General features: G+C 62.6%; 2 protein-coding genes across 5 annotated transcripts in view; one reads left to right on the forward strand and one right to left on the reverse strand.

Annotated features, from left to right (window-relative positions):
• Nucleotides 1-497: 497 nt before the first annotated feature.
• On the reverse strand, nucleotides 498-21,785 carry GLIS2 (GLIS family zinc finger 2). Of its 4 annotated transcripts, none has more exons than XM_023616416.2 (7): nucleotides 21,660-21,785; nucleotides 6,522-6,765; nucleotides 5,561-5,733; nucleotides 4,817-4,993; nucleotides 4,602-4,735; nucleotides 4,382-4,500; nucleotides 498-3,377 (listed from the first exon to the last, which is right to left on the reverse strand). In XM_023616416.2, the coding sequence occupies exons 2-7, from the start codon at nucleotides 6,691-6,693 to the stop codon at nucleotides 2,578-2,580; spliced, it is 1,575 nt and encodes a 524-aa protein (XP_023472184.2). In that variant the 5' UTR covers nucleotides 6,694-6,765; nucleotides 21,660-21,785; the 3' UTR covers nucleotides 498-2,577. The 4 variants fall into 4 exon arrangements, with proteins under 4 accessions (XP_023472184.2, XP_023472182.2, XP_005599061.2 ...); XM_023616414.2 differs by lacking the exon at nucleotides 21,660-21,785 and adding an exon at nucleotides 9,857-10,300; XM_005599004.4 differs by lacking the exon at nucleotides 21,660-21,785 and adding an exon at nucleotides 9,540-10,297.
• The window catches only part of TFAP4 (transcription factor AP-4), a 50,398-nt gene continuing 37,852 nt past the window's right edge, over nucleotides 10,415-22,960 (forward strand). Inside the window, exon 1 of the mRNA XM_070232324.1 lies at nucleotides 10,415-10,587. The gene's annotated coding sequence lies outside the window, so the exon portion shown is untranslated. The remainder of the gene's footprint in view (nucleotides 10,588-22,960) is intronic.

The raw sequence follows: 22,960 nt of genomic DNA on the forward strand, positions 1-22,960 counted from the left end.
GCTCCTGCCCCTCCCACTGGGGACAGAGCCCTGGGCCCCCGAGCTCTGTCACAGGCCACCTCCCCCTGAGCTGGGTTCAACGCTAGCATCTCAGTCATCTAGGTGGGATGCTCCAGTGTGCGTCCAAGGGGAAAAGAACTCTTTGCCATCCTCTCATTGGACTGAGGCCCTGAGCTGGGTCTCCCCAGAGCTGAGGGGCTCACCAAAGTCAGAGCAAGTAGTGGCAGACAAGGGCCTGAGCCTGTGATGCTTTGTCTGGAATGTTCCATCTCAGCTCCAAACATTCATGCTCCCTCAGCACCTTCCCACCCTTCCCTTCTAGCACCCAGCAGCAGATTGAGAGGTGGTGGCACCCACAGGGTTGGGAGGAAGGGCCAGCATAGGGCCTCTGGGTGCTGCCGTCTGGGGCCAGTGACCCCAGAGCCAGGCCCAGGGCCGGCAGAGGTGATCTTGTGTCAGGTGGCCCAGCTCCTGGCACATCCAAGACAGAAGCCATCTTTGCAACTCACTTTTATTGTTTCTTTATAAACTTCCTCTCACACGGAGGAATATATTGTTATAGTCATTAGCTTATCTCTTTTTTTTTTAAAACTCTATGCTAACAGCAATGGAGCCGACAGGAGGAAAAACATAAGCTACGATAGAAAGGCACTTAGAACCTGTTAAAATACTGATATCCTGGAATGTGCAACAACAAACCGACGACAACAACACGTACACTGGCCCTTTCGAGCCTGGTCTATCACCGAGTCACATGCTGAGCTAATGTCACCTTCCAGTGCCCTGTTCCTCTGCTCCCTTGGGCTTGAGTCTCAAACCCCTCACCCCCCTGACCGACCGGGGACTTAAGGCCTGGGTCCCTTTGTAGGGCCGGGGGTGGGGGTGGGGGGTGCCTGGGTCCTGGGTGGGGCCCGAAGAAAGGAGGCCAGCTCCTTCCTGCTTTACTCACAGCCCCTTCGAGGGGCAGAGCCAGCACTGCAGGGCCCTGTCAGGGCGGGCTGGGTCAGGGTGACCCCTCTGGGACAGAAGGGCAGTCCAGGAAAGGGCAGGGTCAGCAGAGCTGCTCAGAGGAACAGCAGGGGGCCCTGGAACCGCAGGGCTGCTCACCCCCTGCTGTCCCGCAGCTCTCTTGTTCTACAGCCGAGGAAATGGAGTGCTGGGTCACTGTGGCCAAGGACAGGGCAGGCCTAGAAGCCAGAGCTCCTGACCGCCAGGCCAGCGCCTCGCAGACAGCACCAGGCCACCTCCAGGGAGGGAGCAGCAAGGACTCAGGGTGGGGGAGGCACGTGCTGGCCTGGTGGTATTGGGTAGTGGCTGTGGGGCACATGGAGCGCCAGCAGCCTCAGTTTATTCTGTCCCCTGCCATGAGGAGAGCCAGGCGCTGGGAGGGGAGTAAAGGGGGTGACACCTCAGACAGGCTCAGCTGGGAAAAGCCAAAGTAAACAGCCATGTCACAACTTCCTCTGGCTTCCCCTTCCCAGGCAGAGGGGCCAGGCCCTCCCATTGCCATCCTTGGCTGCTTCACTGCCCTCAAGCCCAGGGCCTTCAGTCCATGGCCTCCAGAAAGCTCCCTTGCCCAGCACTGGCTTGGAGCCCTCCCTCACCTGTGTGCTGGCTGTGACTTGGCGCCCCCAGAACGGGAGCTGCGTCCCAGCCTGGGGTCGTCCTCAGCCAGCCTCCCACCTCCTGACACTGCGGCCCCTTGTGTAGGGTGGCACTGCCACCAGCCAGGCCCAGCCTCACCTGTTCCCTCCCTGCCAAGGGCTCCCCCAACCAAGTCAAAGGAGGAGGTCCAGTGGTGAAGGGGTGAGGAGTGGTCGGCTATCCCCTCACTTTGGAGAGCACCATCCACCCAGAGGAGGGGCCGCCCCTCCGGCAGTGCTGGCTGTTAACAAGGTGAGGGGCAGCTGGGAGAGCGGGCCTCCCTCTCCACGTGGGGAGGCGCCTTGTCATAGGGATAAGGTGGCTTTTTCCTGTGGCTTTGCCGGGGCCTGCGTCTGTCTTGCTCTCCCTTTGGAGGGTGGGCCAGAGGGAAAAGGGTCCAAAGAGCCCCCAGAGCAGGGGCCCATGAGGCTAGGCAGGAGGCGGTGGGGCCTCGATCCCGGGGGGCTTCTCATCACAGCTCACCATGTGGAGGGGGTGGGGAGGGAGCCCCGTGCCAGGAGGAGGACAGAGGCCACCCCAGCCGCCCCCATTGCTGGGACATGGCTGGCAGGTGGGCAAGGCAGTGGGGGAGGGCAACCTGCCCAGGGTGGCCACTGGATGAGGGAGCACCAGAGTGGGGACCAGGGGGAGTGAGGGCTGGGTGGAGGACAGGGCAGGGGGCGGGCCAGAGGTGAGCGAGGCCTCAGCACCCAGGGGCACAGCTCTTCTTCCCTTGGGAGCCTGGGACACCAGCAGTGACCTTCTAGCACCATCCTGGCTGCCCAGCCTGTCTGAGGCTGGTCTGCTGGGGGAACACAGCCAACCAGGCCACAGGGGCAGAAGGACATTATTGCTATTTCACAGAAGAGTTTCCGTTCGTCGGGGGCAGGGCCGAGAGCTCCTGGCTGGGCTGCAGGTAGCTGTCCACCTGCTTCAGTTCACCACGGCTGGTTTGAGCAGCACAGAGCCCGGCGGGATGACCACCCAGCCAGGAGTGAGTGCCTCTGGGCTACTGGCCGCCGAGTTGACGCCCGTGGACAGGTCCAGCACGGTGCCTGGCAGCAGGGGGAGTCCATCAGGGCTTGGCCGGGAGCGGCTGCTCTCAGTCCTCTCGAGGGGTATCTTGTGGCCCTCCACCCCCAGGGCCCTGGCTGACCCTGCCCCACGCCCCTTCTCCCCCTCGGCCTTGCCGCCAGCGGAGCCAGCGAGGAGGGAGACCACGGGCAGGCCCAGTCCGCCAGCCCCAAAGGGTGAGGGCAGCAGCGGGTTCTTGGCCAGATTGAGGGGCAGGACAGGGCCCGGCAGCCCAGGGCCCATGCCCCCTGCACCCCCACCGCCCCCACCATTGCCACAGGCCAGGGCACTGAGGTCAAGAGGGCCAGGGGCCAGGGGTAGGGGCAGGCCAGGCAGGCCAGGGCCTCCAAAGAGGGCGGCGGGGTTGGGGATGATGATCTGGGCCCCGCTGACATAGGGGCTGCCATCAGGGGCGGGCAGTGGGGGTTTGGGCGGCGGGCGAAGCTGCAGGAGCTCTTGCTGCTCGTGGGACACGAAGTGGCCGTGGGCCTTGATGTGCTTGCGCAGTGAGCTGGGGTCCGTGTAGCGCTTGTGGCAGCCGGGCATCTTGCAGTAGTAGGGCTTGTCCACATAGTGGGTGCGCGTGTGCTTGAAGCGGTCGCTCGAGTTGGAGTAGCGCTTGTTGCAGCCCTCATAGGGGCAGACGTAGGGCTTCTCACCTGCGGGCCGTGCCGGCGTGAGGGGCTCGCCCTCTCCCGGTCTCCCCAGCCCAAGTTCCTCCCCAGACCGAGATGTCCCTGAGAGCCCGACTATCTGATTTGAGGGGCGGTGTCCCCAGTACCTGACATGAGATCTGACCCCAGGTGGGGGCAGCAGGGCATAACCACGAGAAGCCAGCCTGGTCACCCCAGTTCTGCTGTGGCCTGACTGTGTGCCCTTGGCCTGAGTCCTATGTTTCAAATTGTGGATGACAGTGACCACCACAGGCAGACGGATGACTTTGATCGTATACCTACATAAAGACCCTACTAGGGGCGCGGTCCACACCAAGCGCGGCATGAAGCCTGCTGCCCTTTATCTGGCATACTCAGCAAAACGGCTCCAGACTTACTAACCATCTGCTCCTGCGCTGACCAGGACGGGAGCCACGTGAGGCCATGAGCCTTTGAGACGTGGCCAGTCCAAACTGAGATGTGCTGCGAGTGCAAAATACACACCAGAGGGAAAAAACACCGATTCTGCAGACTTTGTACCACATGAAGAATTTCAAGGTCTCAGGGATTTTTTTAAAATATTGAAATGATAACGTTTTGGATATATTAGGTTCAAGAAAATACATCATTACAATTTGCTTCACCTATTTCTTTGTACTTTTTTTAATGTAGTGATTAGGTAATTTAAAATTAAATGTGTGGCTCTGCCAGCCAGTGCTGGCCTACTGTGTGCTGGAGTACGGTGAGGAGCAGACACACTATCTGCAGTCACAGGTGGCCTCAGTCAGATGAGCATCTGAACAACAATGGTGAGTGTGACACAGGAAGACATGTCTGTGTTCCTGTATGTCCAGGGTCTAACCCACAGGAGTTCCCCTCAGTAAATGGTACCCAAAAGGGACTGCTAAGCAATGGGCTGCATCTCTCATCTCGGGGATGCCCGGGGGATGGCCATGCACTCTGCCCACAGCCAGCCCGCCCAGCCCCCGCCCTCCAGCCCAGCCCCTCACCTGTGTGTGACCGGTTGTGGATCTTCAGGTTCTCCAGGCGGGAGAAGCTCTTGCTGCAGGTGGGGCAGCGGTGTGGCTTCTCATTGGTGTGTGTGCGGATGTGGATGAGCATCTTGTACCTGCTCCAGGGAGGGCACAGAAGCGTGGCTCAGCTTGCTGGACGCCTGAGCCCCTCTCCCCCACCCCTTCCTTCCCCTCTCGCCCTGGTGCCCTCCCTCACCTGGCGTTGAAGCCTCGGCCGTGGCGGGCACACCCTTCCCAGTGGCAGCAGTACCCCGCATCCTTCTCGGGCTTGACGTGGTAGTCATTGACGTGGTCCACCAGGTCTTGCAGGAGCTCAAAGAGCTGGTTACACTGTGGGGCCAGGGAGGGTTCTGAGCCCACGTGGGGCCCCCCGCGCTGGACCCTGCCCCACTCTTCCTGGCCCCCACTCACCTTGGCCCAGCGACACACCAGCTGCTTGGGCAGGGGTAGCTCTGGCGAGAGGCACTTGTCCTTGGGGGGGGTGAGGAAGGAGGAAGCAGGCAGGTGCAGGGCCCCCCCGGAGCCCAGAGGCAGGAAGAACTGGAAGGAGCTGGGGACGCCATCCAGATAGCGCAGTGGCTGAAAGTCCTGGGGGAGAGGGCAAGGGGCAGAACTGGTCAGTGTCCCGCTGGGCCAGCAGGCCTGGACCCCCTCTGTCTCCTCCTGCAGTGCATGAGTTGTGTCCCCCACAAGGATTCATCCCAGTCCTCACCCCCTGCGCCTGTGCCTGTGACCTTGTCTGGAAATAGGGTCTTTACATATGTAACCAAGTTAAGAGGCAGTCAGACTGGATTAGGGGACCCTAAATTCAGTGACCGGTGAGTGTCTCCATGAGAGAAAGGAGAGGGAGCTCTGGGCACAGAGACACGCAGAGGGAAGAAGGCAGTGTGACGATGGAGGCAGAGACTGGGGTGACGCAGCTGTGAGGCGAGGCACGCCTGGAGCCGTAGAGGCCGGCAGAGGCAGGAGACACTACCCTCAGCCTTCGGAGGGGGCACGGCCCCGTCCATACCTTGATTTCAGACTTTAGCTTCCAGAATTGTGAGAGAATAACACATTTCTGTTGTTGTCAGCTACCCCATTTGTGGTCCTTTGTTACAGCGGCCCCAGGAAACCAATATACCTTCTCTCTCCAGAACCCGCACCCCTCCTTACCGGGGCGGTGGGCACTGCAGGCAGGTCCCCATTGCCCTGGCGCTCAGGGGACAGCGAGCTGCTGCCGTTGGGGGAGTCCAGCCCGGATGGCGGCGACAAGCTGAGGTCTACCAGAGGAGCTGTGGAAAAGCGCCCCTCCACCTTCTCAGGGAACTTGGGGCTCAGCAGGAAGCCTGAGGGAGAGGCACAGTTCAGGGGTGCTGTAGCCAGGAGGCCTGGTGGCCAAGCCCTCCAGCCTCTGACCATGGAAGCAGACACCAGCCGCGCCACTCCCCCCGGACCACCTGGCGAGAGCTCAGCCATCAGTTAAGACAAGAAGTGGGAAGTACCCATTTGACAGATGGGAATGGCTGGCACAGAGGGAGAGGAACTGAATAGGAGCTAGAACCCAGGCCCCCTGGCTCCCCATCATCTTGGCCGATACGGACCTTTCTAACTTCTCCCGGGCCCCTTGACCTCAGTGCTCCCTTCTGTAACATAAGAGGTTTGGATTGAGCTGCCCAGCCCAGACATGGTAGATCTGGTTTTTAGGGTCCACTGGAGCAGAAGGCCCGAGCGCCAAGCACCCTCTGAGAGCACTTGCTGGGCTCGGTCCCATCTCCTGACCTGGCTGACCAGCTGCACTGCCTCAAAGCCCAGGAGATGGGTCATGGGCCTTTTGTCACTACTTGTGAATCCCCTGCTCCCATTGACCAGCTGCTCCAAATCTTCCCAGAAGCCTCCATTTGAATCCTGGCTCTGCTGCACCAGCTTCATGAACTGGGCAAGTCCTCCCAGGGACAAAATGTCACCTCTAAAGACAGACTGCCGGGGGGATGCATGGACAGAGTGTGGGGAGTGCTCTAAGCCAGAAGCTGGGAGGGGCTGCAGGGACGTCCAGGTGGACACACCTCGGACATTCTTCCTATTGCCACGGCTCCATGAGGGCCCAGGGACCCCTGCCCTGCCCGGGGTGCAGCACCTGAGGGTGGGGACCCTGGGGAGCCCGGGGTGGGGCTGTCATCCACCAGGCCGAGCTCCCTGTGCAGAGCTCGGTGCCGGACTGCACTCAGCGTCCTCTCCCGCTTCTCTCTCGCCGCCCGGAGCTTGGTGATGCTCAGCTTCAGGTCGAGCGGCTCGTCCAAGGAGTGCATGGTGATGGGGGACTGGGGTTGCAGGTGGCAGCAGGCAGTGGGGGGCTCCCAAGCTGGAATTTGGGCCGGAACCTGGGGGAGGACAGGAGCTGTGCTGTGACATTATGACCCCGAACTCCTCCTCAAGCTGCACCCATCAAAGCCCACAGGAGCAAAGGGGCAGTGAGTGTGGGGTAGTGTGAGGACTGTCTCTCTGGGTAGGTGGCCCTCTGAGTGGCCCTGGACAGCAGGTGCCATAGGCAGCCCACAACCTACTCAGAGCTTCCATGTCCACTTCCCGTGAGACTTTTCTGAGAAGCCAAGCTCACAGAGTTCATTTTGCCGTGAAACTGCGTTTCAGAGACATTTGCCTTAGGTTACAGAGCTGGGAAGTGGCAGAGTCACCAGATTCAAGGCCAGATCTTCTCCCTAGAAGTGGCCAGCCAAGGCTCAAAGGTCATTTCTGATCCAGTGGGAAGTCATGCCTGGGACACATGCCTGGTTTGAGCCAGAAGACCCAGAACCAGGCCAGGGGAGCAATGAGGTTCCTCCCAGATGGCCATTAGTGGTCCTTGGTTACTGATTGCTGAGTGCCCGCTGTGCCGGGCCACCTAGGGAGCTGTGGTCACCTCCGAGGGAACAAGGCTGAAAGCTTGTCCTCGGCAAGCTGTGCAAAGCCTGGCCTGAAGGGACAGGTGGCCTTGCCTCCCAGGCGAGGTCCAAAGGAGAGGTCCTCATAGGCATGGGGAGCCACAGGGCTCTGGGCTGCCACCAGGGGGCAGCTAGGGACTGTGGCCCAGCCAGGGGCAGGCTAGGGTGGAAGTGGATCAGGTCTGTCTGTGGTTAGTAAAATGTATACATATATTATTTTTTACTGGTGGTGATATACTTTTATTATGAGTTCTCACACAGGAATTTTCACCTTTTTTTTTTTTTTGAGGAAGATTAGCCCTGAGCTAATTACTGCCAATCCTCCTCTTTTTGCTGAGGAAGACTGGCCCTGAGCTAACACCCGTGCCCATCTTCCTCTACTTTATACGTGGGACACCTACCACAGCATGGCTTTTGCCAAGCTGTGCCATGTCTGTACCCGGGATCCCAACTGGTGAACCCCAGGCTGCCGAGAAGCAGAAGGTGCGCACTTAACCACTGTGCCACCGGGCCGGCCCCTCACCATTTTCTTAACGGTGTAATTTTTTTCACATATAAGTGACCCAAGAGCAGAGTAACTTCATTCCGAATTCAAATTTCCAGCGGTAATCTTTTCGCATATGGCGAAACAGTGTTTCCTTGCGTGTGTCAGTTGGGATGATTACAGCCTGAACATCTATCTGCTAAACAGGCCACCGCTATGCAATACCCGTGCCGTTCACTAAATCCAGGTTTCGCCACTTAATACAGAACATTCCCGTAACCACCACACGGCAAAAGACCTCCTATATTGTGTGTGTGTGTCCTTGGGGCCAGTGTTGCCCACATCCGTGCAGAGCTGCCCAGAGCTCTCCATGGAGCAGGATGGGGAGGACAGCCCCCACGTCCCCACTCAGCAGCTTGAAACCTGTCTTCACCGGGTTCTGAGCCCTGGCTCATCCATCTCCCCAGATAAGGCCCACTTCAGCCAAGACCCTCCAAGCAGAGAAGAAGGTGGTCCCCTCCTTCACTTGGGACCCTCTGCTTCTGAGGACACATCCCGGGAGCCCAGCAGCACATGGCTAACATCAGAGGCTCTGAGCCCAGGGAGGAGGCTGTGTTGTCAGAGCACAGGCGGCCGCACTTAGCCAGAGGACCCAGGTCTGTAGCTTGACTTGTCCCTGCTAGACTCCCTCGGGTGGGAGCCATCAGATCTGTCTGGATTTGCCCCCACCTCCCAAACCCCCCACCATGCACGGGCCGGTGCAGTGATGCAACAGGGGCTGGGGCCAGAAGGCCATCCTGTCCTTCAGGAGCTCCAGACCCAGGGGGCAGGTGGGTGGGTGACAGTGATGGATGGACCTGGGCCCCCTCTACTCTTCCTCTGCTGGACAGGGAGCTGCCCTCTGCTTGACCCACCCCCCAGTTACGTCTGTCTGTCTGTGTGTCCGCCTGTCCCTCCACCTGTTTATTTTTAGACACAGGCCCAGTCCAACCTCCCCTGAAGCTCCTCTGTGCTGGGAGCCTGGAGGGGGAGGAAGGAAGTAAATATTTATGCTGATTAAGAATTCAGGAGCCAGGAAGGGCTGGTGGCCTGGTCCTTGGGCTGGCCTAGGGCCACAGGCCTCCACATAGCCTCCGTCCCCCACCCCCAATCCGGCCTTCCGGAGAAGGGGACCATGACAGCAGGACGGTTTGGGAACTGGGAATTCAAACTGACACTGACTCTCATTGGTGACGCTGCCCAAGTAACATCCTTTGGCACCTGCCCTACTTCCCTCCCCTCAGCCAGGGTGGGGCGGGGTTGGGGTGGGGGAGAAGCCCTGGGTCACCTTGTTCTGAAGACCTGCAGGAGACACTGCCGAAACCTAAATTAGGGAGGGCCCCAAAAGGGGCCTGTCTCCCAGGGGGAGGCCAGAGACAGTGCCCAAGTTGGGGGAGATTCCATCACCCCCCCCCCCCCACTTAATCATCAGACCCAGTCCCCAGAGACCCCACCCTAGCCCCTACTTCCTGCTACTGGGTTCTGCCCAGGAAAGCAAGGGTTCATTCTGATGGAAGCCAGAGCCCTGCCCAGGGGCTGCCCGTCCCTACTCCCGGGAAAGGAGGAAGAAGCCGCCCCAAAACCCACAGCTCCCAGCAGCCCTCCACCCCAGGCTGGCCCCACCCAGATTTTCCTCCCAATGGTGGCCCAACCCCAGGGGGAAGACTGCCTTTGACCCTACTACTGTTCTGACCTTAGCCAACCTGAGAGTGTCCCCTTCCACTCCCCACCTCCCAGGCTGGCAGTGGCCAGTTCTGGGCGCAGCTCTGCTCTTTGTTCCCGGGCTGGGTGAAGGGGGACAGGCAAGAGCCAGGGTCCAGCTCTCCCGGGCCTTCAGGCCCAGACGGGGTTCTCTCGGCCTGGAACCTTGGGACTGGCGCAGTGATCACCTCTGAGGCCAGCGGCGCCACCCATCACGGGGTTTACGGTTCACAACCACCAGGAGGGCGGGGAGGTGGACACTCGGTGTCCGTTTTCCAGAGGACAGGGATGCTCCAAAGGGAGACCTGCCTTGTTCTGAGGGTGCAGGCAAGTTTCTTAACCAGTGGAGCCGGCCAAGGGACAGAAGCCACGTCTCTCTCACAGCCCCAGGGCCAGCACCCAGCAGGCGCCCTTGTGCGCAGCGCGGAATCCCTCCCTCCCCGCAGGAGCCTGGGTGTCGAACCCCCTGGCCTCAGTTTCCCGCTGGTTCCCAGCTGATGCGACTAGCGTCCAGCTCGCGCGGGGTGGTGAGGTCCCCTGAGCACTGGGCCCATCCCGGCCTGCGGGGCGGGAGTCCCGGCGGGGGAGGCGGCGCAGAGGTGGTCGTGCTGCCCGCGCCGCGGCTCCAGCTGCGAAAGGAACTAATTAAGGCCGCGGGAGCGGGAGGAAGCGCGGGGCGCGCGGGGACCACCGGGGCGGCGGGCGGGACCCCGGCCGGCCTCCCCCCGCGGCAGGGGTCACCCCGAGGGTGGGCCGCTGGCCCTCGGGCCCCGCCCAGCCGGCCGGCCCGGCCGAGACAATGACCGCCATTGTGCGCCCGGCGGCCGCCCGCGGCGCGCAGACGCCCCCCGTGCCCCGCCTCCGGCTACCTGCGGCCCAGCCCACGCCCCCCACCCCCCGCGGGCGGTCAGGGTGAGCGCGGGGCGGGGCAGTTTCCGACACTTGGGGAAACTGAGGCCCAGGTCAACATCCACGAAACACCTACCATGTGCCAGGCACCGTTTGTCCATGAATTCTCTGAACCCTCAGAAATGGCTATTGTGAGTAGACGCTGTCGGGTTCCCTTGGTACAGATGGGGAAACTGAGGCTCAAGGTCACCAGGCTAATATGAGCCGATAGCTGCTGGCTGGAATCCTACTCTGGATAATGCCCCTCCTTCCCTGCTTGGGGGAGGGCAGCTGGTGGCCCTGAGCCTGGGCGGGAGGGGTGCCTGGGCGGGGCGGGGGGCTCGACGAACCCAACCTGAGAAGCACTCAGGGTCTCCTTGGTGGAAGCAGAGAGAGGCTAGAGCCCTCTGTAAGATGGGGGCTCTCCCTGCCCACCCCACAGCAGCATGGGTCCTGGTCAGTGACCACCAATGTACCAGTGTGGTCAAGGGCAATGTGAAGGACACGCCTTATTCCCCGGGGTAGTCCTGAAACTGCCCTTTGGTCAGCTGTGGCCCGTCCAGCCTAGGACTTAGGGACAAGGGCCCAAGACGCACCTCCCAAAAGCCAGCGTGACTTTCTTGATATCGAATGGAAAGCAGAAGTAAGCTCCTGGCCTCCCCTGTGCCCCTGAGCTCCATGGGTGCCCCCCATGTCTAGTGACTGGGACCATCACCATCAGCATGCTGGGCTTACAGATGGGGCAACTGAGGGCCAGAGGGGCAGGCTGCTACCCCAGGTTGCACAAGTGAGTGGCAAGCCCAGTCAAGGCAGGTGCCATTTCATCCCCATTTTGCAGATGCAAAAACTAAGGCTCAAGGAGATTAAGTGGGCTGTCCAGGATCACATAGCTTGTCTGTGGCAGAGCTGGGTCTCAAGCCCAGCTGAGTCCAAAAGCTGTGTTCACCATTAGCCCCTCCTGTGCCCATGGATGTGGGGAGGGGCAGGCAAAGGGGCTCTGCCTTGGCACCCCCTCCCTGCCCAGGGCTTTGTGGGAGCTGAGGACAGAGCCTAGGAGGGGCAGCAGGCAGTGGGTGGGCACTGGAGGGGCCAACTGATGGGGGCCCACAGGGAGGCTTGGAGAGCTGAGGGCAGATCTGCTGCCAAAGCAAACGGCCCCACAGCCCCGCATTCCTGGGAACTGCTGCGGCTCCCTGCTCTGGCCAAGAGCTCCACCCTCCTGGGCGGCCCAGCGGAGGGGGCTGGGGGCAGGGGCAGGCCTCATCCTCGCCGGGCCCCCTTCCTGACCAGGCAGCAGAGCAGGGCTCCAACAGGTCAGACCACCTGGGTCTCCAACTTGGCTCTGCCACTTCCTGCCCATGTGACTTAGGACAAGTCACCTCCCAGTCTGCGTCTCACTGTCCTCATCTCTAAAATGGGACGATAATAATAGTAATAATATACCCCCAGGGCCAGCCTGGTGGCATAGTGGTTAAGGTTGTGTGCTCTGCTTTGGCGGCCCAGGGTTTGTGGGTTTGGATCCTGGATGCAGACCTACACGCCGCTCATCAAGCCATGCTGTGGCAGCGTCCCACATACAAAATAGATGAAGATCGGCACAAATGTTAGTTCAGCGACAATCTTCCTCACCAAAAAAAAAAATCTACCATAACAAAAAAGATGCCCCCCCTTTGGGCTCAGAGGAGCAATCAGTGCAGTAATGCTCATCCAAGGAGTACTCAGTGTTTGCCATTAAGATGTAATATTCAGCACCTAGAACAGAAGTGGGCACAGAGTAGGTTATTTCATCAAACTTGAATGAATTGTCACCATTGCGGAGTCTAGAGCTGTGAGGACAGCTGAGTGGGGACTGGCTCTCCCCAGTGGACCCAGAGACACAGCAGTCACCGTCATCAGGGAGACCTGGGTTTCTGTTTAGTGTGTAACTAAACCAGCTTGTGGCCCTCAGCCAGCCCCAGCCAACCCTAGCCACCTTCCAGGGCCTGCCTGCATCAAAGAAAGGGCACTGGGAGGCCCCAGAGAGGCCTGAGCAGCCCTGGAAGGAGCAGGCCTCTGCCCGGGACTCAGGGGAGGCGCTTATCCTGAGGCCTCCGCCCAGGAGGTCCCGGGAGAGGGGCCAGGGCAGGCAGCACTTCCTGGAAGACTGTGGGGTCCGCCTTCCCTGAGAACCTCGGCTTGGCAGGCCCCTCCCCCATCCCAAGATGGGCGCTCAGCCAGTACCCGGGGCCTGCCCAGATCCCCTGGGAGGGCAGACCCCACTCAGGTGGGAGTGCAAGCATCCTCACGTGACCCAGCCAGGGCTGAGCTCTCTGCTCTTGGCCATGGGGGCCTTGGGAAAGCCCCCAACTGGGCAGCACCTGAGCAGGGGTGTGTGCCAGGAACCCCAACTGGGACACGTTTAGAGAACACTACCCAGTGTCATACTACCTGGTCCTGGTCCCCTGTGCCCCTGCCCCTGGCTGTGGGGCCTCTGATGAGTCCCTGTCACTCCCCCTGAGCCTTGGTTTCTTCATTGGTAACAGGCACCACGATATGGTGCCAACTCACTGGGCAGGGTGGGGACGGGGGGCATCCTGCAGGTCGAGCCTGGCCCAGCGCCTGGCATACAGGAGGCGCCAGCAACTGGTAGCCAGGATTCTTGTTCCCGGCCCCAGGCTGGGGGTGGCCCATGCAGTAACTTGGCCAGCCAAGGTCACCCGGATAGTTCAGGCAGCGCCGAAGCTGGAAGGCATGCAGCTGGCTCCCCCGACGCCCCTCACTAGCCCCAGCTTCCCAGGAGATGCACTTCCTTCCCCAATACTAGCTGAGTGACACCAGGCTCAGGGGAGCAGCTCACACACGGGCCCCAGCCTGACATGTAGACTCACACAGATGTGCATGCCCGTCCAGCTGCAAGGGCCAGCCTGGCACAGAGGCCTCCCCTTGGCCTGGTGGCCCCCACCCCCTGCTGCCTGCCTGCCTGCAGCTACCTTTGCACAACTATGTCTGGTATTTTCCTGTCTGCCCAGCTTGGAGGGGAGGTGGTGCATGGGGCCATGAGCACTGCCTGCACCTGGGCCTCCGCCAGAGGCACGCCTGCCAAGCAGACCCCATGCCCGCCCACCCACCCGGGCAGGGAGGGAAGGGCTGGGCCGAGGCCGCCCAAATCCCTGGGAGGGGCCAGCACTGGGGAGCCAGACAGGGACACACACCCAGCAAGGCCTAGGCACGGGCAGCCCCGCCACTTGCTGTGGGCGGGCAGGGGTGGGCACTCTGCCAAGGCTCTCTGGGCCAGCAAAGGCATTGGCTGGTGTCCAACAGGGGTGGACAGGCACCCATGGCACCCAGACATACTGGCACACGCATATGTGTCACACACGGTACACACGAGACACAGCAGATAACCAGCGTCAGGGTCCAGGACCCAGGAATCTTGGCTTATAGGGGGAGCAGGATGAGGCCCGGTCCGCACAAAGAAGGAAACACTGCACTTCCCAAACCAAGCCGGGCTGCAGCATGACCCCATGAGTACCTCCCAAGTCCTGGGGGCCCCTGCCCGAGGCCCACCCTTCCTACCACCCGGGGACAGGCACCAGGCCCACAGATCAGCACCTGCCAACTCCAAGCGGGAGGCGGGCAAGGCGGGCTCTGGACTTTAGCCCTTCCCTCCGCCTCATTTACCCCATCACTCAGTTATGCATTCCAACACCAGGCCCTCCGCTGGGTTCTGGGGGGCCCACAGATGAAGGAGGATGCAGGGCACCCAGACCTTGGTGGAAGAAACATGGCTGTGGAGAAACAGTGTTAGAGGTGGGCTGCTCCTGCCAAGTGTGGGGGACAGATCCGAGTCAGCTACATGGACATGGGTGACATGTTGGGGCAGAGGGAGCATCGGGTCCTAATAAATTCTGTGGGCTGGGACAGGCCAGCATGCCTCCCACTCACCATTGTTCATCCTTACGACCCTGTGAATTAGGTGCTATTCTCCCCAATTTCCAGATGGGGAAACCGAGGCTCAGAGAAGTTCAGTCATGAGGTCACAGAGCTCTAAGTAGCACAGCCGGGATCTACCTCCAGGCTCCAAAGCCCACACTCTTTCTGGGCCCCATGCTGCACAGGCCTGGGGGTGTGGCCCCAACCAACCCACAGAGAACTTGCCTATCATTCAGCTGAGGACCAGGCCCAAGAGGGAGCCTGGGCCAGGACCTGGAGAGCACTGGGTGGCCATGGAGTGCTCTACACAGAAACTGCCATCTTCCTTTCCAGCCCAGAGCCTCCTGTCCTCAGGCTCTCCCCTGCAGCACCTCCTTTCTCAGAGTTCCCTGCCTCCTGCGAGCCAGATGCTCACCTCTTGGGTGCCAGCTCCTGCTTCACAACTTTCCATGCTCCCATATTCTCCTCCAGCTGCCACTCTCCTCCCACCCCCTCCTCCAGCAAGTCTTCCCTGATTCACCCTCTCTGGCCTCAGCCTCTTGCAGCTGTACGTGAGTTGTTCTTCCAGGTGCCTGAGAGCTGAGCAGAGGACCCACCTCTGTCCCCACACGGCTGAGGACAGCGTCCCTAGCCCTGCAGCGGCCCTGTGCTGCCTGCCATACTCACTCTGGGTCACTACTAACGCATCACTAATGCCACAATCTCACCAGCTCTTGGGAACATCCTGGATGCCTGGCCCTGCAGACAGAGTGCCACATACACCATCCCCTGACCCTTGGCCCCAGGCGCTCACCCCCTGCACCTGGCTTTCAGAGCCTCTTTCCAAGAAGGGGGGCCGAGAACAGGCAAAGCTATCTCTGGGCCCCAGGCAGCTCTGAGCCCTCTGGGGGTGTTGAAGAGGAGAAGGCCTCACTGAGCAGATGGCTGCCCCGTTTCCCACGGCCCCCCACGCCGAGCCCATTCCTTCCACCAGTGTGAACTGGGCGACAATGCAGCGTGAACTGGGGGCTCAGAGCCAGAAAACCAGGCTTGCCCTGATTTGATGAGGGCAAGGTTCTGGGCCTCAGTTTCCATACCCATGAAAGGAGTGGGCTGGCCTACAGGAGGACTGGAGCTCGAGCATTCTAACCACCCCCTACCAGCACCATCATACCTGCCCTCTGCTTTCCCGACCACTCAGCATTCAGTGAATGTGTGTTGAGTGAATGAATCTACTCGTGGCGCCCACCAGCCAGGTGAAGAGGGTAGGTATGGAGGGGCTTGAGGCCCAAAGAAGGAAGTGGCTTCCCCAAGGTAAAGGTGAGAGGCAGGGCCTGGGCACTGACACAGATGCCTCCTCCTCCTGGTCCAGGGCAAGGGACCCAGGAACAGACCTGGACGAGGCTGAGGCGGCCAGCATCATCCTGGTCAGTTGGGATGGCTGCCAGCTTCATCTCCTGCCACTCCCACCCAGCGGGGCACAGAACCCACCCCAGGACAGCTGGGCAAGACCGGGCCCAGCAGGGGCTCCAGCACAAACTCGACACCACCCCTGGCCACCCCTGCCCTCCTGGCTTGTCCACTTTGGGCAGCAAAGCAAGTCCAGAAGGCGGGGGCAGCCTCCAAACCAAAAAGAAAACACCCATTGGGTGGGCCCTGCCAGGCCTGGCCGCTCCAGGCCCTGGGGCCCAGGGCCCACAGTACCATGCAGGGTGACCACTCGGTGGCCTGAGGTGCTGGTGGGGGACTGGCCTGGAGGAGGGCGGGGCTGGCAGGCAGACAGTCAGCAAGCCTTGGCTGGGGGAGATTTTAGAATGTGATGGAGGGCCTCATAGCCTCGGGGGCAGGAGGACATCACAGCTCTGGGTCAGCCAGCCTGGAAGTGTGGGGATGAAGCTGGGGGGCTCCGGACGCAGGAGGGAGTGGCCCAGGGGAGAAACGGCTCAGGCAGGCAGGGACTTGCCCGCCAGACCCAGGTGGACGATGCAGGGAAGGGGGAGAGGCTTCCTCCGGACACAGCTGCCCCCACGTCATGCCCGTGCAGTGCATGAGGGGGCAGGAGTGGAGCTGGGGGGATTCCCAGGGGCCCGGGCCAGACAACCCTAGGCTCCGGTCCCCCCTCTGTCCTCTCTGACCCCAAGTGACCCTGGACCCAGCTCTCAAATCTCTGAGGCTCAGTTTCCCCCCACCAATCCCCGTTGGCAGCCTCCTCACTCCCAGGGTCCCGGGGGGCGCCAGCCTGTGAGTGCATTGTGCACACGAGACCCTCGGTCAGCAGGCAGGATTGTTTTCCTGGAGGCTCCCAGGGCTGACTCAGGCAGCTCAGCAGCCTCCTGGGGCCTCTGCAGGCTCCCACCCGCCCTTGGCCATGACTGGAGGAGGGGGCCAGGGGCCAGGTCTGAGTCCTCTCCCCAGGCAGCCATCTGCCAAGGCGGGAGTACATGTACACACACATGTCACACGCTCACGAGCCGGGCCCTCCCGGTGGCGGGTACTACCTGGCCTCTCAGGCAGTGAAGACAAAGGGCCTGAGGAAGCCCCAGCCTCGCCAGCACCCGCCCACCCCCTGCCGCCCCCAGTCATGGCACTGGAAGATTCTTAGCCCCCTCTGCCCATCCCCCAGCAGGGCTTCTGGAGCAGATGGGAAGTTCCCCCCCTCACTGGAATCACTTCCCATCTCTGTGCCCCCCAGGCTCCTCCCAGCCTGGCCACCAGTTAACCAGAACACTCCATCCTATCTAGGAGGGGGGGGGGGGAAGGTCAGAGCTCCCCGCCCCTCAAGATGCCTGGACCCAGAGCCTGCCCAGTCTGAGGGAGCTTGGAGAGAAACGCCCCAGCCAGGACGGCAGGTCAGACCTCTGGGGCTCCCTGGGGACAGGCTGTGTGAGGCTCCCAGAGTTCCCCTGGAAGGGTCCCAGAGCCCTAGAGTGGGAATGGGAAGGAGGGCTGGGGACCCCTGCAGACCTGGGCCAGGCCTCACCTCCCACATGGAGGGGTCTGGAGCTGAGGCTGAGGATCAGTGCCAGGGAAGGCCTGGAGGCTTGGGGCCCAGGGCACACAGCTGCTGGGGCCAGCTTGGGCTCCCCTCAAGAGCAGGGTCCCTTCTGGCCAGCCGGGTGGCACAGCGGTTAAGTTCGCACGTTCTGCTTCGTCAGCCCGGGGTTCCCCGGTTTGGATCCCGGGTGCAGACCTATGCACCCCTCATCAAGCCATGCTGGAGCAGGCGTCCCACATAAAAAGTAGAGGAAGATGGGCACGGATGTTAGCTCAGGGACAGTCTTCCTCAGCAAAAAGAGGAGGATTGGCGGCAGATGTTAGCTCAGAGCTAATCTTCCTCAAAAAAAAAAAAAAAGAGCAGAATCCCTTCTCATCCCAGCCTGGGAGACTGGCCACCAGACACACACAGACACACACAGACACATACCCGGCCAGCCATAGCAACCCCAGGAACTCCAGCCCAAGCCCTTTTCCATTCTGAGCCTCAGTTTCCTCATTTGTCAAATAGGAATCAATGGATCTCTCTCAAAATGTTAATGTGGCAATTTCAGGTGACAGATGTCAACGCCTGCAAAGTTCGCTGGACCATTGGAAGGCATTGTGTTGGTTTTTCAGGGCGTTGTCACAAGGCATCCCCCCATGCTGCTCTATCGCCTGACCCACTTCCCCACCCAGACCCCCACCCCTGGACACCTAAGCTGGCATTTTTATTCGTTGGAGAGACAGCAGGCATTTACAGGGCTCAGGTGGGGAAACCTGGGTTGACTCCAGGCCGTGTGTGTCCCCCTCAGCAAGTCCTTTCCTGTCCCACATCCCCAACCCTGGCTGATCAGCAAAGCACTAGAGGTTCCGGTAGAAAGTGCTGCCCTCGGCCACATCTGAATGAGAACTCCCAGGGTGGGGCTGAGGCAGCCACCCCGGAAACCACTGGGGCAGATGTGTCCCAAGGGCCCTGAAAGAGCTGCATTCCCCTACAGCCTGGGCTGGCAGCAGGCTGGGTATCTCATCCCACCTGGCCCAGGTGCTCTCAGAGAGGTGAACCTCTGGACACACATCAGGGCCCCAGCTCATCTCTAGGGGGCCGTTTCACAAGCCCTGGGAGGGGAAGCAACTTGGGGGGAGAGAGGGCGCATCTTTCTGGCTGGCCCCTGAGTCCCCCCTCACCAGCTAGGGATGCTCCCCACCTCTAAGAAGGGTGCTTATCTGGGTGAAGGGAGGACCACCCAGTACCTTCTGGGGTTACCGCTCTGGCCTCAGTCATCTATCTATGTGAAATATAAAATGACAATAATAACCCGGAATAGAGAAAGGTTTCTCCCAAGCCTCGGAAAAGGCAGGGCCCCTCGTTCCACCCAGCTAGGGCCTCTCTACCGCAATCTGAACTTCTCACTTAGGTGAGGGGCCTCCTCAGCCTCCCCTGGGACACGGGACCCTGGGGAGTCATCCCCTGCTGGAGGGGAGAGCCAGGAGCAGCTGTCTACCCCCCAACCCCACCATGCCTCCCAACGCCTAGGGCCCCACCCAAAGAGCTCAACTGCAGGCCCGGGCCCCAACATCTGGTCCCCCCGCCACAGCTGCTGCCACCCTCCCTCATCCTGGGATTGCCCCAAACTCTGCCAGGCACCCGTCCCCGCCCCCTCGCCCAAGTGGGAAATTCGGATTCCAGGCGAGTAGGGTAGATGGAAAGGCACATGGGAAAATGTCGTCAGGAAAGCATAGTCTTCCTTGGATACGGAAGCTCAGACCCTGGGAGGATTAGGTGGCAGAAGACACTCCCACTGCCTGGGGCCAAGGCCAGGGAAAGAGGGGAGAAGGGAGAGTGTGGGGGCCGCCTGCCACTGGGGCTGAGAGGGGTCCACACCTCCCCACAGGCTCTAAGGAGGAGTCCTGGCAGAGCTCCGGCTTCCTGCAGGCCAGTTTGCCCTCCGCGGGCACTCCCAGCAAGGGAGCCGAGGCAGGAGAGGACGGCACTGGGGCTGCCCATTTGCAGCTGGGCTTTTTAGAAACAACAAAAGCTTTGGGGGACGCGGTTCACACGATTGTTTAAAATGAGGTTTTGGGATGTCTGTGGCATCCAGTTATTCATACTGGCTCCACCCACGGATAATTGAGAGTTGGCTTTTGTTGGCCTTACCCCGCTCTCAGCCCCTCCCTCCTCCAGTCTTCTCCTGGACCCTGGCACTCAGGAAGCTCACCTTGTCTGACCCCTTGGTTTTTCAGATGAGGAAACTGAGACCCAGAAAGGGGAGAAGCCTGGCCCAAGGACCCCTGGGAATTGGTGGCCCAGCCAAAACTTGAATCCAGGACATCAGACTCCCAGGCCAGGGGCTTTTCCCACTCACACTCCAGGCTGTGGCCCAGCTCCAGTGAATCCCCCAAAGCCACTGACCCCAAAAGCGGTGGTGCCTGGAAATAGGGTGACTCATAGTCTGGCTTCCTGGGGCACCCCCGCCCCATCAGTGAAGGAGGGACTGGCAGGTGTCCCTGCGTAGACAGCCAGGAGTAGGGAGAGGCCCCTAGGGGGCCTGCGCCAGGGTCACTCAGGGGCCGAAGAGCCCCAGCTGGAGGGATTTAACACCAAAGGTCAAAGGTCACAGACAGGGAAGGGCGGGGGCAGGCATGGGGGGGTCAGAGGGTCAGCGCTAATGGCAGCTCCGGAAAGGAGGGGGAGGGGAAGGGGCTAAGGAAAACAGGGCTGCTTCCAAGGGGTCTCCAACCCCACAAGGGGTTCGGCAACCCCCTGGCACTGCCTCCTGCTTGGCTGGCTGAGGACAGGGCCATGTGGAGCTAGGGGTGGGCTGTGAAATGGGCTGGGCTGGAGCTCGGCAAGGGGTGTCTTGGGAAGGGCCCCCAGGTGCAGCCCCTCCCCCAGTGTGGGCTAGGGCCAGCTGGGAGGCCTAGCCTGGGCCCAGAGGAGGGAAGGAGGAGCAGAGGGGGAAGGCTCAGAGGTCATGGGGAGGGATATGTAGGCTGGGCCGGAACAGCTGTGGCACTGTGGCACCACAGTGGGGCTCGGGGAGGGCTGGGCGCGTGGGTAGACTGAAGGGGCCAGTTTCCCCTTCCCTGAGCCTGGGGGCTGAGGACGCCCTTGGGGAGCAGTGTCTCCTGGTCTGTCTTCCTTAGCTGCAGGCTAAGCCCCACCTTCCCTTCAGGATGCCAGGACAGGGATGTGGGACCCTCGGGATGGCTGGCTCTGAGGACCACCACAGGCCCTGCCCCTGGCCCAGACCAAGAACCACGGGAGCCCAGGCCTTGGCCAGGTCCCCGGCTGGCCTGGCTGCCCCCTCAGTGTCAAGCGTTCCCTTCAGAGCCAAGATCCTGGGCTGAGATGGCTGAGGGCCCAGGGCTCCTCCCAGGATCCCTTCCCGCTTCCCAGGCCCCAGGGCAGGGCCAGTCACCTCCCTGCAACCATCACTGCCGGGTGGCCAGGCCAGGCCAGGCTGGCCCTCCTGGACAGGAGGCATGCTACCCTGCTGTGGCCTGAGTACCCGGCTGGGCAGGGCAGTGTGCCAAGGCCTCCAGGTGCCAGCCTGGATTCCAGCCCCATCCCAGGGGGCCGGCGGGGAAGCAGGGCGCAGGCATCTCCTCAGTCGGGATGCACCTGCCTCGCCCCCTCACCCGCCCCCTCCAGACCCTCCCTCGGGCGGGTTGGATACCCGCGCCCTGCCGCCCTGCCGCCCTGCCTTCTCTGCCAGGCCCTCCTGCTTCCACCCAGACAGCAGGGGAGGAACAAGTGCTGGACAGGACTCCAGCTCCCAGTCCTGACGCGGCAGCACCCCCTGTCCTGACCCCCGGGACGCCTCCCTCCCCGGCCCAAGGAAGGGCTGGGGCTAGCCAGGGGCAGCAGGGGGAGACTTTCCAGGACGAGGGAGGAGACACCTTTCAAACCTCGTCCCAGAAGCAGCCCCGGCACGGCCGCGGGAAGGGGCGGCTGCCCGACTGCCCCAGACAACTTCGTGCCCAGGCTCCGGGGGCCCCCTCTCACTCTGCGGCGCGCCCCCACCGTGGACGAACAACTTCCCGCCGAAGTTTGCTCCCGCCCCGGGCCCGGCCGCGGCTCAGCCCGGCCTCCGGACGGAGGGAGGGAAGGAGGGAGGAGAAAGACAGAGACTGAGGGACGGGGCCGGGCAGCCGGCGAGGGAGGGAGCGCGCGAGCCAGCGAGCGAGGGAGCGAGCGCAGGGGCCCCGGCGAGGGCTCACAATGGCCCGGGGCGAGGCGCGGACGCAGGAGGGGGAGGCGACCCTCGGGCCCCGCAGCCCCCGTCGCCCCCGCGCGACAGGCTAGCCCCCCCGCCCGGCCCCTGTCCCCACGGCGCGACGCCCGGGGGCTTCCTACCTCGGCGGCGGGGGCGGTCGGGCTCCCGGCTGCGGGCTCCGGCGGTCGGGGGGCGGCGGGGGAGCGAGCGGGGGAGGGGCCGGGGCGGGCGGGGGCCGGAGCGCGAGGCTCACGGGGCGCGGGCTCCCCTGGCACGGCCGCCCGGCGCCCGGCCGCTCCGCCACATCTGCAGCTCGGGCAGGGAAGGTGGCCGCGGCGGCCGGGCCGTGCGGGGATGTCTTAGAGAGGGAGGGAGGAGGGAGGAGGGAGGCGGCGGGAGGAGGGACCGGCGGGCCGCGGAGGAGGGGGAGGAGGAGGGGCGCGGGGGGCGGCCTCCCTCCCTGCTCCCTCCCCCGCTGCTTCCCTCCCGCCCTCCCAGCAAACCCCTCTCGCCGCCGCGGCCCCAGGCCCGGGGCGCCAGCTGCCAGGCGGGGCGTGCGCGTCGGGGGGAGGGGGCAGCGGGGAGCCGGCGCTGGGCCGGGGGAGGGGAGGCGGGGAGGGCGGCGCGGCCGCGGGGAGCGGGCACCGGGAGGGAGGGGGCGCCGGGCCGCGGCCGAGCGGCGCGCGTCCGCCGCGGCCCCATCCCCGCCGAGCCCCGGGTGCCCCCCCGCAGCCCCGCCCCCGGCCCGAGGGCAGCTCTAGGACACGGCCCGGAGGTGGCCTGGGGGTGGCGGGGGGAGGGACGTCCCGCCCTCGGGGAAGCCCGGGGAGGGGGGCGGGAGCGCGGAGGACGGGAGGGAGGGCGTGCGGGCCCAGAGGAAAAGCCCCGGAGACCGGGAAGATGGAGGAGGTCGCGGCGGGCGAGCAGGCGGGGGCCCCTCGCCTCCCTCCCGCGGGGTCACCTTGGCCAGGCCCCCCGCGGCCCCGGGCGGCGGGGAGGGCGGCAGGAATGCCTCTCCGCAGGCCCTGATTTCTCCGCCCAGCCCAGTTCCAGGAACGCGCGGGCAGCGCCGGGCGGGCAGAGGCCCCGGCTCCGGATTCCGGGCGGCGCAAGCTAGGCTTCGAGGCAATGACTGGTCCCCGCCTTGCCCTCGGACTCAGTTTCTCTCACGGTGGAATAAGGATGAGGTCCGGCCCGGAGCTGTCCGGGCTACCGCTCGGCCCTAGTCTTGGTCCCAGCAGTTGGGACAACCTGCGTCCCCAGCCTGAGCGCCGCGGGGGTCCTTGATCGCGCCTGGACCCTCAGCGCCCGGCGCGGTGCCCTCAGTTAGGAAGTGGAATGAGTGGATACACGCGTGTGGGGAAGCCCCGCCCCCGGCTAAGCTGTTTTCTGCCTCCTGATGTTGGACCCAGACTCGCCTTCTTGAGTGTGTTTTGTTCGG

The sequence above is a fragment of the Equus caballus genome, chromosome 13 (genome assembly GCF_041296265.1).
Source record: "Equus caballus isolate H_3958 breed thoroughbred chromosome 13, TB-T2T, whole genome shotgun sequence".
NCBI classification, from domain to species: Eukaryota; Metazoa; Chordata; class Mammalia; order Perissodactyla; family Equidae; genus Equus; species Equus caballus.